The sequence below is a fragment of the Diceros bicornis genome, chromosome 36, assembly GCF_020826845.1.
Source record: "Diceros bicornis minor isolate mBicDic1 chromosome 36, mDicBic1.mat.cur, whole genome shotgun sequence".
NCBI classification, from domain to species: Eukaryota; Metazoa; Chordata; class Mammalia; order Perissodactyla; family Rhinocerotidae; genus Diceros; species Diceros bicornis.
The window spans coordinates 30,768,870-30,785,345 of NC_080775.1; the positions used below are offsets into that span (position 1 = coordinate 30,768,870).

At 35.8% G+C, this 16,476-nt stretch overlaps 1 protein-coding gene across 1 annotated transcript in view; it reads left to right on the plus strand.

Annotated features, from left to right (window-relative positions):
* Positions 1-16,476, plus strand: part of CCDC7 (coiled-coil domain containing 7) — a 403,315-nt gene that overhangs the window by 166,306 nt on the left and 220,533 nt on the right. Inside the window, 2 exon segments of the mRNA XM_058532824.1 lie at positions 7,728-8,100; positions 8,986-9,058. Coding sequence (XP_058388807.1) covers positions 7,728-8,100; positions 8,986-9,058 — 446 coding nt within the window.

Here is a 16,476-nt window from a genome sequence, read left to right on the forward strand (position 1 = left end):
CATCTCCATAGATGCAGAAAAAGCATCTGACAAAATTCGGCATCCATTTATGATAAAAACTCTCAACAAAGTGGGTATGGAGGGAACCTCAGTGTAATACCTCAAAATAATAAAGGCCATATATGACAAGCCCACAACTAACATCAACAATGGTGAAAAACTGAAAGCTTTTCCTCTAAGATCAGGAACAAAACAAGGATGCCCACTTTTGCCACTTTTATTCAACATAGCACTGGAAGTTCTAGGTAGAGCAATTAGGAAAGGAAAAGAAATAAAAGGCATCCAAATTGGAAAGGAAAAAGTAAATCTGTCACTATTTGCAGATGACATGATACCATATATTAAAAAACCCTAAAGACTCCACGAAAAAACTGCTAGAACTAATAAATGAATTCAGTAAAGTTGCAGGAAACAAAATCAATATACAGAAATCTGTTGCATTTCTATGCACTGATAATTAACTATCAGAAGGAGAAGTTAAGAAAACAATTTTGTTTAAAATTGCATCAAAAAGAATAATATACCCAAGAATAAATTTAACCAAGAGGAAAGAACTATACACTGAAAACTGTAGGACATTGATGAAAGGAATTGGAGACAACACAAATAAATGGAAAGATATCCCATGCTCATGGATTGGAAGAATTAACATTGTTAAAATGTCCATACTACCCAAAGCAATCTACAGATTCAGTGCAATCCCTATCAAAATTCCAATGACATTTTTCATGGATATAGAACAAACAGTTCTAAAATTTGTATGGAATCACAAAAGACCCCAAATAGCCAAAGCAATCTTGAGAAAGAAGAACAAAGTTGGAGACATCATGTTCCCTGATTTTGAACTCTATTATAAAGCTATAGTAATGAAAACAATATGGAATTGGCATAAAAACAGACACATAGATCAATGGAACAGAATAGAGAGCCCAGAAATAAACTCATGCATATATCATCAATTAATTTACGACAAAAGAGCAAAGAATATACAATGGGGAGAGGACAGTCTCTTCGATAAATGATGTTGAGAAAACTGGACAGCCACATGCAAAAGAATAAAAGTGGACCACTATCTTATACCATATACAAAAAGTAATTCAAAATGGATTAAAGACTTGAATGTAATACCTGAAACGATAAAACTCCTAGAAGAAAACATGGACATCACACTCCTTGACATAGGTCTTGGCAATGATTTTTGGATTTGACACCAAAAGCAAAGGCAACAAAAGCAAAAATAAATAAGTGGGACTATATCAAACTAAAAAGCTTCTGCACAGCAAAGGAAACCATCAACAAAATGAAAAGGCAACCTACTGAATGGGAGAAAATATTTGCAAACCACATCCAATACAGGGTTAATATCCAAAATTACTCGTATCCAAAAGAACTCATAAAACTTAATAGCAAAAAAAATAGTCTTATTGAAAAATGGGCAGAGGATCTGAATAGACATTTTTTAAAAGAAGACATACACATGACCAATAAGTACATGAAAAGATGCTCAACATCACTGATCATCGGGGAAATGCAAATCAAAGCCACAATGAGATATCACCTACCGTCTGTTAGAATGGCTATTCTCAAAAAGACAAGAAATAACAAGTGTTGGCAAGGTTGTGGAGAAAGAGAACCCTTGTGCACTGTTGATCAGAGTATAAATTGGTGCAGCCACTGTGGAAAACATTATTGAGGTTCCTCAAAAAATTAAAAATAGAACTACTATATAATCCAGCAATTCCTCTTCTGGGTATTTATCTGCAGAAAATGAAAACACTAACTAGAAAAGATATCTGCACCCCTGTGTTCATTGCAGCATTATTTGCCATAGCCAGGATAAGAAAACAACCTAAGTCCATCACTAGATGAATGGATAAAGAAAACGTGGTGTATATATTTGTATATGTATGTATATGTATATACATATATAATTCAGCTATAAAAAAGAATGAAGTCTTGCCGTTTGTGACAACATAGATGGACCTTGAGGCCATTTTCCTAAGTGAAATAAGTCAGAGAGAGAAAGAAAAATACCATATGATCTCACTTACGTATGCAATCGAAAACAACAACAAACTCCCCCCCAAACCCCAAAACCAAGTTCATAGCTACAGAGAACAGATTGGTGGTTGTCAGAGGTGGGGTGTAGGGGGTGGGTGAAATGGATGAAGGGAGTCAAAAGGTACAACTTCCACTTATAAAATAAATGTCATAGGGATGTAATGTACAGCATGGTGACTATGGTTAATAATACTGTATTGCATATTTGAAAGTTGCTAGGAGGGTAAATCTTAAAAGCTCTCATCACAAGAAAACAATTCTGTAACTATGTGTGGTGATAAATGTTAACTAGACTTATTGTGGTGATAATTTTGCAATATATACAAATATTGAATCATTATGTTGTAAACCTGAGACTAATATAAAGTTGTATGTCAATTATACATCAATGAAAAAATTTCCCTTTTTTTCTCATTACAAGTTTATACCAGCAGTAAGTAAATTTAGCATTTACAGGGTTAACATTACAGCTGCAGGGATGTCGCAGCTGGAATGCCAGAGAACTGAAGCAGTAGCAGAGCTAGGCTGAAGAAAATGAAGCTAGAGTCCCCCCCTCCTTACCCTCCACCCCTCAATTTTTCCTCTCGTTTATTTAAAGCTTTGCTCCAGCCCTAGGAGCTGATTTAACCTTTCCCCCTTCCACCTTCTGAAGGGGAGAGTAAGTACAAACTAATTTTTATTGCCTTTGGCCCATGCAAAGCCCACCTTTGGGAATTTTTGAGTCCTTTCTCCTCCCACTTGGTGGAGAGAACAACAACCAAAGACATCACCCTGGCTACATCTTTTTCTCTCACTTTTCTCAGCACCAGAACAGCAACCAGGGGATCCAGCAAGCCAATTCTCCTGGAGTTGAATGTATCATTTTCAAATTCCGTAGGTAACTTTTACCTCTCACAATAGGGAGCAGCTCAGCTGCTATTTCGTACCACAGATGATTCCACCCAAAAGTTAATCATAGCCACCCAAAGTTAATCATATCCCATCCCAGCCTTTCATAATTCTTTTTTCCAAATAATGCTTTCTACATATTTTAGTGAGCCAGAGGTCATTCTAGTGAATCGCACTTCTGACGCCAACTGTGTTGGGGGTCCCCAAGACCATCTCTAGGTACAATGATTTGCCAGGAAGACTCACAGGACTCAGCACGTAGTCATTATGATATTTTAACAAAAGGATACAAAACAAAATCAGTAAAGAGAAAAGGCATATGAGGCAAAGTTTGGAAGAAACCAGGTACAAGCATCCAAGAGTCCTCTTTCGGGGGAGTTACACAGGACATGCTTCATTACTCCAGCAGTGAATTGGAACAACACATGGGAAATGTTGTCTACCAGGGAAACTCATTTGAGACTCGGGATTTTTACTGGTGCCTGGTTATATAGACACCCTATGCCTATCATGTACCAAAAATCCATACTCCCAGAAGGAAAGCAGGTGCTCAGCATAAACCACATTGTTTGTACAGTTTGGGCACAGTGAGCCATTCTTATCAGTTCTGGGAATTATGGGAACCCTGGCAAGTTCCCAGATGCCAGCCAAGGGCCAACCTTGTAAGCAGGCCTTTCCAAGGGTAGAAGTCTCAGCCCTGCTGTGTTACTCGTTTCTGTATACCTTGTAAGATTCAGTATATAGTAAGTTTAGAAATGCTTGAGGTCTCACCCTCTGGCGAGCTGAAGAGGACAGGGCTCTAGCTCAAGCCTTTGTCTCAGTTTGTCCTATCTGTGTAACTCTGTTGAGATCATTCCAAATTTTGTATCAGCCCAATAGTTTTCCTCACTTCTGTTGCAAGAGAGGCCAACCATGGAGCTGCTCATCCATGTAATTTCCTTAAGTCCCTTTCAGGCTTTAGTGTTGGCCTGTTAACTTTCAGTCATCCTTACGCCAATCTTTCTAGGCTTTGCTGAGCCTGGCCTCTTTGTCCTTCCTTTAAGTAAATAGAGTCCTGTAGCCACCTACTTACAACCTTATTGCTCCAGATTTTTCTTTTATAGCAAATCTCCTCCTCCAGGATTTCTAAGAAATCTTCCCATTTCTGGGCTTCAGTGGTCTATGGACTATGTGGCCATGCCACCTACTTGGAGGTTATGATGTCCCATATCTCTGAGCTACCTGGGCTCTAGCCATTCTAGTTTGGCCAAGTAATTTTCCCTCTCTGGGGATTTTTAACTATATACAATATGGTCACTGAGATATTGGCCATTCCAACTCAACAGTTTTTTTTGGTGTAAGGCTTCCAGTGGGTTTATTTCCCACCTCAGTGGTGGCCCAATAAAACTGTTTCTGTTTTCAAAAGATATAATATCCAGATGAGTCACATACAACTAGCGACACATAACAATATTGAGAAAAACTTATAGGCAGAGTAGTAGCAGAACACATGCAATATTCCAAACTCTCCTCTTGTATGAGGAATGTTTGGGCTAGAAACAGCTCGATGGATGATGGAAAGTGCTCTAGGGGAAGGATCCTATCACATACTAGTTTATATATTTATAGAGAAGTTGGGAGGGGTGCAGGGAAAAATAGATTATTCTGGAACTATGAAGCTCCCTGGTCAGGGAAAAATAGATGTGTTGTAAAAAGAGCATCTGGAGGGTGTTTGCATTCCAATATTGTAGGTATCAGTGAAAGATTTTGAGAGTCTCTGCCAAGCTACCAAGTAGGGAAAGGGAGACGTCCACTGAGACCATTTAGGAGAAAATATGTTTATCATCCTCATTAACCAATAATCTGACTTTTCTACTGTTAGAATAGTTTTCCTTTTGTCCCATATAATTTCCTTATAATGTAAGTCCTATTTCTAATTATTTCAGTAATAACAATAGCTCTTATTTGTAGCTAGTCAACGTTTTCAGTGTAAGAGTTATTTACACATTTACAAACTATTTCTAAGTAGTCCACAAGCCTTATTTTCTCTCAGTGAAATAATTCCAAGTATTAACATGTCATTTTTCCAGGCTTTTAATCATCTTGTGTTTTTACTGAAAATTTTCAAATTTTTTGAGTTCCTTTTTAGTTGAGGAGCCTAAAACTGGTCAAGAATTTCTGGTGAAGAATTTGACCAGTGATAATTATAGTTTTCGAAACTATCAAAATATTTGATAGTTTTTACTTTTATTTTTACATTATCTGTATTGAAAATTTTCTATAAAGTTAATTTTAGAATAATTTCAGATTGTACTATATTGCACACTTTGAATTCTAGACCCTTTTGTTTTGCTTGTATATATAAATACATTCCACATCTTATATTATAGCAGATAAGAATATCAAATCCATTCTTCTCTATATTTTCATTGATATTAAAAGTTCAGTGTATACATCCATACTTGCAAGAGTTTTTTTCTTTTTTCCTAAGGGGAAAGTGGAGTGGGTTGGGAATTGTGTTGACAGTCTAGAAAATGGTTGGAGTTAATAAAGCTCCTGAAAAAGAAGGTCTTGGAACAGAAAAAAAAGAGGACAGATTACGCAGTAATCCAGTAGCAGTCTTCCATTTTGCCTGAGTGACAATGTATTAAGAGGGATTATGAGGTTTCTGTGATGATGTGTATAACAGATTGTGCCCTTATACATCTATTTGCTTGGTGAGAAAAGGATGCGATGGTCAGATCTTCAGAATTAGCAAAAGCTTTTGCAAGCAGAAGATTTATTCTTTATACCATTTCAGTAATGTTGAAGACTGTCACGTGGAATGCTGTCAACATTCTTATATCAAAGCTGTTAAAATACGTGTTCATAATTATACTATACTGTATACTATGTTGTAGTGTTTTAACATGGAGTGGTGACTAGAAAGAATCTAAAGTGGACAACGAATGACAGAAATTTAGCAGACATGAATATAGTTGGGTTGTTGATAGTTTATCAAAGAATAGGGATGGGTAAAATCACTTGCTTTATTATTATTTTCTGTGTGAATATAGGCTGCCTTCTATAGCCTTTCTATCCTCTTTCTCTCTTCTCCCTCCTCTCCTCCCTCCTCCTCTCTCCTCCTCCTCCTCTCTTCCCTCCTCCTCTTTCTCTTCCTCTTCTTCTTCTTTTCTTTTGTCTTCCAGACAAACAGCAGGGCTTGAAAATATGCTATCTCCACTTCTTAGAGATGTTACTTTGGCTGATGTGAGCTTGAATACAGTACTGCTAGCATACTTTTCTAATATTTTTCATTCTTGTTGCCCCTCAGCAGAAGTATCATGGTGTATGGCAGTGGTCCTTTATGGTGGGAGACAATAGAAGTGGGATTTGCTTGAATGTGGAAGTATGGTTATGAATGAACTTTGTATTAGTATTTAAGACATTGTTCTTGAGATTGCCACACATTTTCTCTATTGTTGTATTTTAGGATCATTTGCTTGTGTAGAATCAAGTGGTTAATGATAGCCCCTAATAAACATTTAAAAATCTTTAAAATTATTTTACTTTCTACTTGTAACTATGTGATAATATTAGTGGCAAGAGTGATGATTTGTCTGTAGCTATAGGTGTGTCTGTAAAAAAGCACCAATATATATCATGCACTTAAACTATTTTTATGCTTCGATGGCCTAATGACAATGGTCTGCTAGGATATGTCCTCAAAAATGGTGTCCAGAAGAGTGTTAGACTATTTCATAACTAGTCATCTTAGATTCAAATACCTAATAAATCTATTAAATCATGTTTGAGAATGAGATGCCATTCTTAATTTAGGACAGATACCACCTATTCTCTTTAATATTGGAATCCATTTTATAATGCCAGTACAAAAGTTTGTTTTTCGTAAATTGTATGTCTTTTAAACCATCAACTATCTTATACTTTTGTTCTCAGAATTATCCTCCCTACACTCCCCCATTTTTTATAGTCCAAACTCTGGTGTTTGAAATTCATCCTAAAGTAACAAGTATAGGATTGGTGGCAATAGTTACATTTTAAAATTTTGCATCTGTGAGACCAAAATTCAAATTATTTTAGACACTTTGCAATAAACCTTAGGCAAATTATATTAACTGGAGTCATAGTTGTTTAAAATGAAGAACCCCATCAAACTCTGTTGCATTTGATAGGGCTAGGAAAGCTTTGTTAAATTCTATAGAAGATAGGTAGTTTGACCATTTAAATTATCTAAACTGGAATGCCATGATAACAAGCATAAACTGAGACTGTGCAGGCAAACCATGACATATGGTTACCCTAGATCTGGAACCCTGAAAGCCGATCCTTTGCCAACTGGTGGGGAATAAATACCTCTTACCCTGAAGAAAACTAACTCAGACCTTGGGAATTGACTCTGGTGGAAGACAGTGATTTTTCAAGTCAAAACTGCCATAGAGAGATTTTTATTCTTATTCTGAAATGAAATTGTGAAAAAATAACTTTGAGATAAATGTGACTAAAGGGCACTTCCAAACCATCTTGTGCTCTACTTTGGCTGACGAAATCTTTCTTGTTCTGTGGCCTGTTATGACCTTGAATACATCTTATTTTAAATATTTGAAATGTTACTTAATTCTGTGTATATTATCTTCAATTTGTTATCTAGCATCAGTTTCATATTTGTATCACCATTAACTAATGAATAATTATAATTGCTTATTTAATATTCTTATAGATTATGAAAATAATTCTTCATTTACAAATAAAAAATGTTCTTCACATAATCTAATACCAGATATTTTGTAATTCTAAAGCTCAGAGAAGAAAAGGGCTAGCCCTGCTATTTCAGATCTTTCACAGATCCTCAAGTCTCAAGATGGATCAGCTTTTTTAAAGAGTTCAAATGAAGTTTTTGCTGATGAAAACGTATCCCATATACTTCCATCAAAGACCCATGATAAATCATTTTCAAGAGTATTATCTAGCAGAGAAACTCAAGATTCACTGTCTGCCAGAACATCGAGCAAAGAAATTCAAGATTCACTGTCTGCTGGAACATTGAGCAAAGAAATTCAAGATTTACTGTCTGCCAGGACATCACTTCAAGGGAATGCAACAGTGACAGCATCATTAATTTCACCCCCTGTTGTTATTAAAAGAAAATCAATGGGTAGTGATATCTCAAAGGTAATATATAGAACAATAACATAAAGCTATTTACTTTAAATTGCTAGACTCTTTGAATATGTTGAGTAAATTTTAGTTAAAAATTCATCAATATTTTCCTATTTAAAGGGAATAAAAAGTTTGCCTTTTAATACAACCTGTTTTAAATTTAGGATATTTAAAGTAATATTTGGGAATCAAAGTAATATTTTAACGTAAAAAAATTTTAATCTGTATCAGCAAAGAAGTTGTGGCTTAGAGTTTTAATGATAAATTAAAAGATACACAACCCCTAACTGAGACAGGGGAATTTTCATTTCATGTTCATCTGCAAAACAGATTTTTATACAATAATGTAATGGTGAAAGTGTAGTCATTTTGAAATAATTTTATATACCTTAACCAAGATCTAGAAAATTATCAGAATTGCTTTTGTTAAAACAGTGTTTAATTAGGAAATTCTTAGGGCAAAAATGCTGGGAAAAAGAGAAATGGTAAAAAGGCTACCTATTTGACATATATCCACAATGTATTGAAGTTGTTAAAGTGGCTTTATAAAAATAATTTTGTAAGCCATTTGAGTTTGTCTAGAGATTGAATCAGACTAAAATATAAATTTAAACTAGAATCATAATTAATAATTATTAACGATTTATTTGGAATTATTTATGAGGGAGAAATACAATATTGATTGGGTTTCTTCCACACTAAGTGTTCCCAAGTGCCTCTCAAATCCATTAATTGTTCTCATTTTTTTATTTGATACATTCAGGAAATAATGAAAAGTAAAATGTTTATGCTATAACATTGTAGATATGAATAAAAAATTGCTCTCTCTCTAAAAGAAGGTAATTAGATTCCATGATATATAATTTGTAATTACTTATTATAACTTTTGTTATTAAGGCCAATGTTTTAGAAGAGAAATTACAAAGTAAGATCGAAAAACACACTTACCAAGAAGCAAGAGAATTTCAAGGTAAAAAGATTTTCTGTTTTGTAGGATAAAAGTGTAAATGATTGTGTGTTCTCGTGGTATAATTATAAATAAATGAAGAGAAAACATTATTAAATATAGAAATAACTCCTTCTATATTATCATCGGATAATATAGAAATAACTCCTTCTGTATTATCATCGGATAATATAGAAATAACTCCTTCTGTATTATCATCGGATAATATAGAAATAACTCCTTCTGTATTATCATCGGATAATATAGAAATAACTCCTTCTGTATTATCATCGGATAATATAGAAATAACTCCTTCTGTATTATCATCGGATAATATAGAAATATATTGACCAATATGTAAAAATTAATTTGGCAAGTTAACATTATATTACACAGAGAATCTATTTCAACTAAGATCTGTGTAAAAAGGGAAGTGATAACTTTGCCTTAAACCAAATAACAGTATTTGGCATTATGAATTCTTAGCATAATATTATACCAAAAATTCATCAGGGTATAGCAGGAAAAAAGATGATTTGTGGTATAAATAATATTTTAGCTAGATTCTTTAGGTATTTGATGTATATTTTAAAACAATGATGAATTTTTTCTCATTTCCAACATAGATAGCTTTTATAACCAACCCATATCTTATTGCATTGGCCTGAACTGTCAGAATAAAGTTAAATGGTTGCGATGTAGAGTGCAGGAGCCTCGCTCTTCCTGTTGTGCTTTGAAATGAGAGTGCCTCGAATGATGATTTGTTATCTGAGATAAATAGTCCTTATTATGGCCATGATGTTTTCTTTTGTTCAAACTTTATTATGAATTTTTAACCAGCAGTGCAGCTGAATTTAATCAATCGACTAAAATTTTTTTATTTTGGTAAAATATATATAACATAAAATTTTACATTTTAATAATCTTTAAGTCTACAATTCAGCGGCATTCATTACATTCACAATGTTGTACAACCATCACTACATCTATTTCCACAACTTTTCATCATCCCCAAAAGAAACTCATTAAACAAATAACTCCCATTCCCACCTTCATCCAGCCCCTGGTAACCTCTAATTTACTTTCTGTATCTATGAACTTGCCTTTTGTATTTCATATATGTGGAACCATACAATATTTGTCCTTTTATGTCTGGTCTATTTCACTTAGCATAATGTTTTCAGGGTTCATCCACGTTGTAGTACGTGTCAGAATTGCATTCCTTTTTATGGCTGAATAATATTTCATTGCATGTATATACCACATTTTGTTTATCCATTCATCTGCTGATGGACATTTGGGTTATTTCCACCTTTTGGCTATTGCAAATAATGGTACAATGAAATAGTGTTCATATCTGTTTAAATATCTGTTTTCAGTTGTTTTGGGTAGGAGTTGCTGGATCATATAATAATTCTAAGTTTAGCTTTTTCAGGAACTGCTCAACTGTTTTCCACAGTGGCTGCACCATTTTACATTCTCATCAGCAATGTACAAGGGTACACATCCTTGCCAACACTTGTTTTCATTTTTTAAAAAATTATGGTCGTTCTAGTAGGTATGAAGTGTATCCCATTGTGATTTAGATTTGCATTTCTCTAATTACTAAAGATGTTAAGCATATTTTTGTGCACTTATTGGTCATTTGTATATCTTCTTTTAAAAAAAAGTCTATTCAACTCTGCCAATTTTTTAATTGGGATGTTTGTCTTTTTATTGCTGAGGCTGTAAATATGTTGTAGAGGCTATCCTGGATATTCTCAATGTTAAACCTTTATCAGATATATGGTTTACAAACATTATCTCTCATTCTGTAGGTTGTCTTTTCACTTTCTTGATAGTGTCCTTTGATGCATAAAAGTTTTTAATTTTATGAAGCCCAATTTATCTATTTCTTCTTTTATTGCTTGTGCTTTTGGTGTCATATCTGAGAATCCATTGCCAAATCCAAGGTAATAGAGATTTACTCTTATGTTTTTTTCTAAGAGCTTTACAGTTTTAGCTCTTATAATTAGGTCATTGATCCATTTTGAGTTAATTTTTGTATGTGGTGTGAGGTAGGAGTATAACTTCATTCTTTTGCCTGTGGAAATTGAGTTAGCCCAGCGCCATTTGTTGAACGGCCTCTTCCCGTGGAATTGTGTTGGCACCCTGGCCAAAAATCAGTTGTCCTTATGTATGGGCTTGTTTCTGTGCTCTGAATTGTATTCCGTTGGTATGTATCTCTATCCATATGTCAATACCACACTGTTATGATTTACTGTAGCTTTGTAGTAAGTTTTAAAACGGGGAAGTGTGAGTTCTCAAACTTGGGACCCCTTGCAATTACATATGAATTTTAGGATCAACTATTTCCATTTTTGCAAAAAGGCCTTTGATATTTTGATAGGGAATGCACTGAATCCATAGATTGCCTTGGGAAGTATTGTCATCTTAACAATAAGTCTTCCAGTCCCTGAACCTGGGATGCTTTTCCATTTATTTAGGTCTTAGTTTATTTTAGCAATGTTTGGTAGTTTTCAGTGTACAATTCTTATAACTCCTTGGTTAGTATTATTCCTAAGTATTTTATTCTTTTTGATACTATTGTAAGTGGAAATTTTTCTTAATTTCATTTTCAAATTACCCATTGCTGGTGTTTAGAAATACAACTAATTTTGTATGCTGATCTTGTATCCTGAAACTTTGCTGAATTTATTAACTTTAATATAAATGTGGGGAATCTTTGGGATTTTCTATAGTATATAGGATCACGTCTTCTGTGAATAGAGATAATTTTACTTCTTCCTTTCCAAATTAGATGCCTTGTATTTCTTTTTATTTTCTAATTGCTCTGGCTAGAGCTTCTAGTACAATGTTGAATAGCAGTGGTAAAAGCAGGCATTTTTGTCTTGTTTCTGAAATTTGGGGAAAGCTTTCACTCTTTCACCATCGAATAAGATGTTAGCTGTGGGTTTTCATACATGCCATTTATCATGTTGAAAAAAATTCCCTTCTATTCCTAGTGTTCTGAGAGAGTTTTTTTTTTTTTTTTTTTTAAATAATGAAAGGGTGTCAGATTTTTCAAATGCATTTTCTGCACTGGTTGAGATGGTCATGTGGTTTTTTTCTTTTAGCTCTATTAATGTGGCATATTACAATGATTTTCTTATGTTGAAGCACATTTGCATTCCTGGGAGGATAAATCCCATTTGCTCTTGGTATATAATACATTTAATATGTTGTTGGATTTTATTTTCTAGTATTTTGTTGAGGATTTTTGCATCTATATTCATAAGGGATATTAGTCTGTAATTTTCTTTTTTTGTAATATCTTTTTCTGGCTTTGACATCAGGGTAATGTTGGCCTCATTTAATGATTTAGGAAGTTTTTCCTACTGTTTTGTCTGTTGGAAGAGTTGAGAAGGATTGGTATTAATTCTTCTTTAAATGTTTGGTAGAATTTACCAGTGAAGCCGTCTGGTCCTGGACTTTCTCTTGTTAGGAGGTTTTTGATTACTGATTCAATCTCCTTACTAGTTATAGGTCTGTTCAGATTTCCTCTTTTTTCATGATGGTAGGTTGGTGTTTCTAGGAATTTGTCCATTTCATCTAGGTTATCCAATTTGTTAGTGTACAATTATGCATAGTATTCTCTTACAATCCTTTTTATTTTGCAAAATCAACAGTAATGTCCCCTCTTTTATTTCTTATTTTAGTTATTTGAATTTTCTCTTTTTTTCTTAGCTAATCTAGCTAAATGATCGTCAATTTTATCTTTTCAAAGAGCCTACTCTTGGTTTCATTGATTTTTTTCTACTGTTTTTCTAGTCTCTATTTCATTTATCTCTACTCTTTATTATTTCCTTCTTTCTGCTAGATTTGGGTTTAGTTTGTTCTTCTTTTTCTGGTTCCTTAAGGCGTAAAGTTAGGTCGTTGATTACACATCTTTGTTTTTAATGTGTTGACAGCTATAGATTTCCCTTTTAGCACTGTTTTTATGGCATCTCATAATTTCATTTTCATTTGTCAAGATATTTGCTAATTTCCCTTGTGATTTCTTGTTTGGCCTGTTGACTGTTTTAAGAGGGTGTTTAAATTCCAGATACTTGTGGATTTTTCAGTTTTCCTTCTGCTATTGATTTCTAGTTTCCTTCCATTAAGACTTGTTTTGTGGCCTAATATATAGTCTATCTGGGAGAATGTTCCATATGCACTAGAGGTCCTATTGATTTATAGTGTTTTTCAAGTCCTATATTTACTTACTGAACTTCTGTGTGGTTGTTCTATGAATTATTGAAAGAAGGTTTTTGAGGTCTCCAGCTAGTGTCTGTTTCTTCCTTCAGTCTATCAATGTTTGCTTCATATATTTTGGGATTCTGTCTTTTTGTGTGCATGTTTATAGTTGTTATATATTCTTGATGATTTTTTTGACTTAAAGTCCATCTTGTTTGATATTAGTAGACCCACCTGTATTAGGGTTCTCCAGAGAAAACAGAACAAATAGGATATATAGATAGACAGATATAGATATAGATATAAAGAGGAGATTCATTGTAAGAATTGGCTCATGCAGTTTTGGAGGTTGAGAATTCCCTTGATTTGCCATCTGCAAGCTAGAGAACTAGGAAGGCCAATGGTATGATTCAATCTGAGTCCAAAGAACTGGGGGGCTGATGGTGTAAGTTTCAGTCTATGTCTGAACTCCCTAGAACCAGGAGTGCCAATACCAAGAGCAGGAAAGGATGGATGTCTCAGTTCAAGCAGAGAGAGCAAATTCACCCTTCCTCCGTCTTTTTGTTCTATTCAGGGCCTCAGTGGATGCCCACCCACATTGGTGAGTGTGACATTCTTTACTCAGTCTACTGATTCAAATGCTAATCTCTTCTGGAGACACCCTCACAGATGCACCTAGAAATAATGTTTTACCAGTTATCTGGGCATCCCTTAGCCAAGTCAAGTTGACAAATAAAATTAACCATCACAGTACCCCAGGTCTCTTTCGGTTACTATTTACGTAGCATATCGTTTCTCATTCCTTCACTTTCAATCTAATTATGTCTTTGCAATTAAAATAAGTCTTTTTACACAGCATATAGGTGAATCGTATGGTTTTTTTTTAACCTATTTTGCCAATTTCTTTCTTTTGATTGGACAGTTTAATCCATTTACATTTAAAGTAATTACTATTAAGGGAGGATTTACTTGTCATGTTTGTATTTGGTTTCTGTATGTCTTAAGCCATTTTTCCCTCATTTCTTCCATTACTGCCTTTTGTTTGGGGACCCGAATCAGGCAAGACTGCACACTGAAGCTACTGGCCAGATGGAGCTACCAATTTTGCTCTGCAGGTGGGGAAAGCCACGGGCTGTGCTCTCTGTTCAAGTGCCACTGTAAGCAGGGCTGTTGGATGGGCTACACAGCTTCCCGTGTGGTCTGGTTAGGTTCCCTGGTTGGTCAGGCTGAAGGCTGTATTCAGCAATAAGCAGGGCTATGAATTAGTTTTCCTGCATGGGTACTGTGGGAGAGCCAGCTCCATGGCTGGACAGGCTCTGTTTGTGGTCTTGACTCATGCTGACACATGCCCTAAGTTCCTCCTGGCCGAATAAGACCACTGGCTTTGCTCTGCAAACTATCAGCTCTGCCTGCTGAACTCTTCACTTGAGTGTTTCTTGGCTTTGCAGCTTCCAGGTGTTCCTAATTAGGCTTTTTGGTTGGGAGGGGCTGGACGCTACACTCAGCAGTGAGCAGGGCTATGAATTAGCTCCCCAGCCTGGTCAGAGCAGGATAGCTGGCTCCAAGCCTAGCAAGGCTCTTTGTTTTTGTTCTTGACTCAAGCCAACCTGTGCCCGAAGTTCCTTAGCCAAATGGTGCCGCTGGCTTTGCTCTTTGGATTATCAGCTCTTCCTGCTGCACTCTCCACTCAAGCTTTGCTGGACTACCCAGCTTCCAGGTGTTCTGGAAAGGCTATTTGGTTGGGCAGGGCTAGGAGCTTCACTCAGCAGTGGGAGGGGTTATGACTCAGCTCCCCTGCCTGCAGAGGAGGGTTGGGATGGGGTGGGGAGGGCAGACCAGACTCCAGGGCAGACAAAGCTCTGTTTGAGGTCCCAAATCAGGCAGACCTGCACCTGCCAAGTTCCCTACTGTGCCACCGCCATGGCTTTGCAGATTAGCAAATTGCTGGTTGGGACTACAACTTGAGCACTGTAGATAGAAAATTGGTCTGCCAAGATTCAAGTGCTGGTTGTTGCAAGTCCTTCCCCCCACTTCTTCATCACAATCAGATTCCCAATGGTCAAGCTTTGCAGATTCCCCTGTAATTCCTGTGGGGTGAGACTAGAGTGAGGACTCCCAGTAAGCGACCCACTATGCTGGGGGAGCTGACTGTCCACTCTGAGCTCTCTTTTCCCACTGGAGGAACCATAGGCTCAGGGGAGACCTCTTGATATTGTGCTGTCCTGGCCTGGAGGAGGGATAATGCAGTCAGCGTGTGGCCTCTCCTTTTACTCTTCTAATGTGGTGTGTCTTGGTCTCTGTGGTACAGGGAATGCTTCAGTCTCACTCCGTGTTCTTGGATTCTTTCAGTGGTGTCTTGCCTGTGACTAGTTGTTAATTGTTCTTCTTGTGGAGGGGGGTAAACTCAGGAATGGCCTATGTTGCCATCTTGGTGCTGTCACTCTTGTTGTTTTCTTTTGCAGTGCAAAATCTTTTAAGTTTGATGTAGCCCCACTTGTTGATTTTTTCTTTTGTTGTTTGTGCTTTTGGTGTCATATCCAAAAAGCATTGCCAAGACCAATGTAGAGGAACTTCTTCCCTATGTTTTCTTATAGGAATTTTACAGTATCAGGTCTTATGTTGAAGTCTTTGATCCATTTTGAGTTAATTTTTGTGAGAGGTATAAGATGGAGTCCAGTTTCATTTTTCTGCATGTGGTTATCCAGTTTTCCCAACACCATTTGTTGAAGAGTTGATCCTTCCCCCATTGGATGTTCTTGGCTTCCTTATAAAATATTAGTTGACTGTATATGTGGGTGTTTAATTCTGGGTTCTCTATTCCATTGGTCTATATGTCTATTTTTATGCCAGTACCATACTGTTTTATTTATTATAGCTTTGCAGTATAGCTTGAAATCAGGAAGTGTGATGCCTCTGGTTTTGTTCTTCTTTCTCATGATTGCTTTGGCTATTTGGAGTCTTTTGCATACAAAAGTCTTTTAATATAAATTATGTGATTGTTTTTTCTATTTCTGTGAAAAATGCATCGGAATTTTGATAAAGATTCCGTTGAATCTGTGATGTGGGGCTGCTGAGACACGAGTCAAAAAAGAATTTTCAGACACAAGCTGCGCATTCATTCTTACACCGTTATTTTGTGGTCAGCATGGGGACAGGACCCATGGGCAGTAAAGAGCTGCAGTGCAAGTGTCTGTGTGAGGCCATTATATACGATTTTAAACATTTTT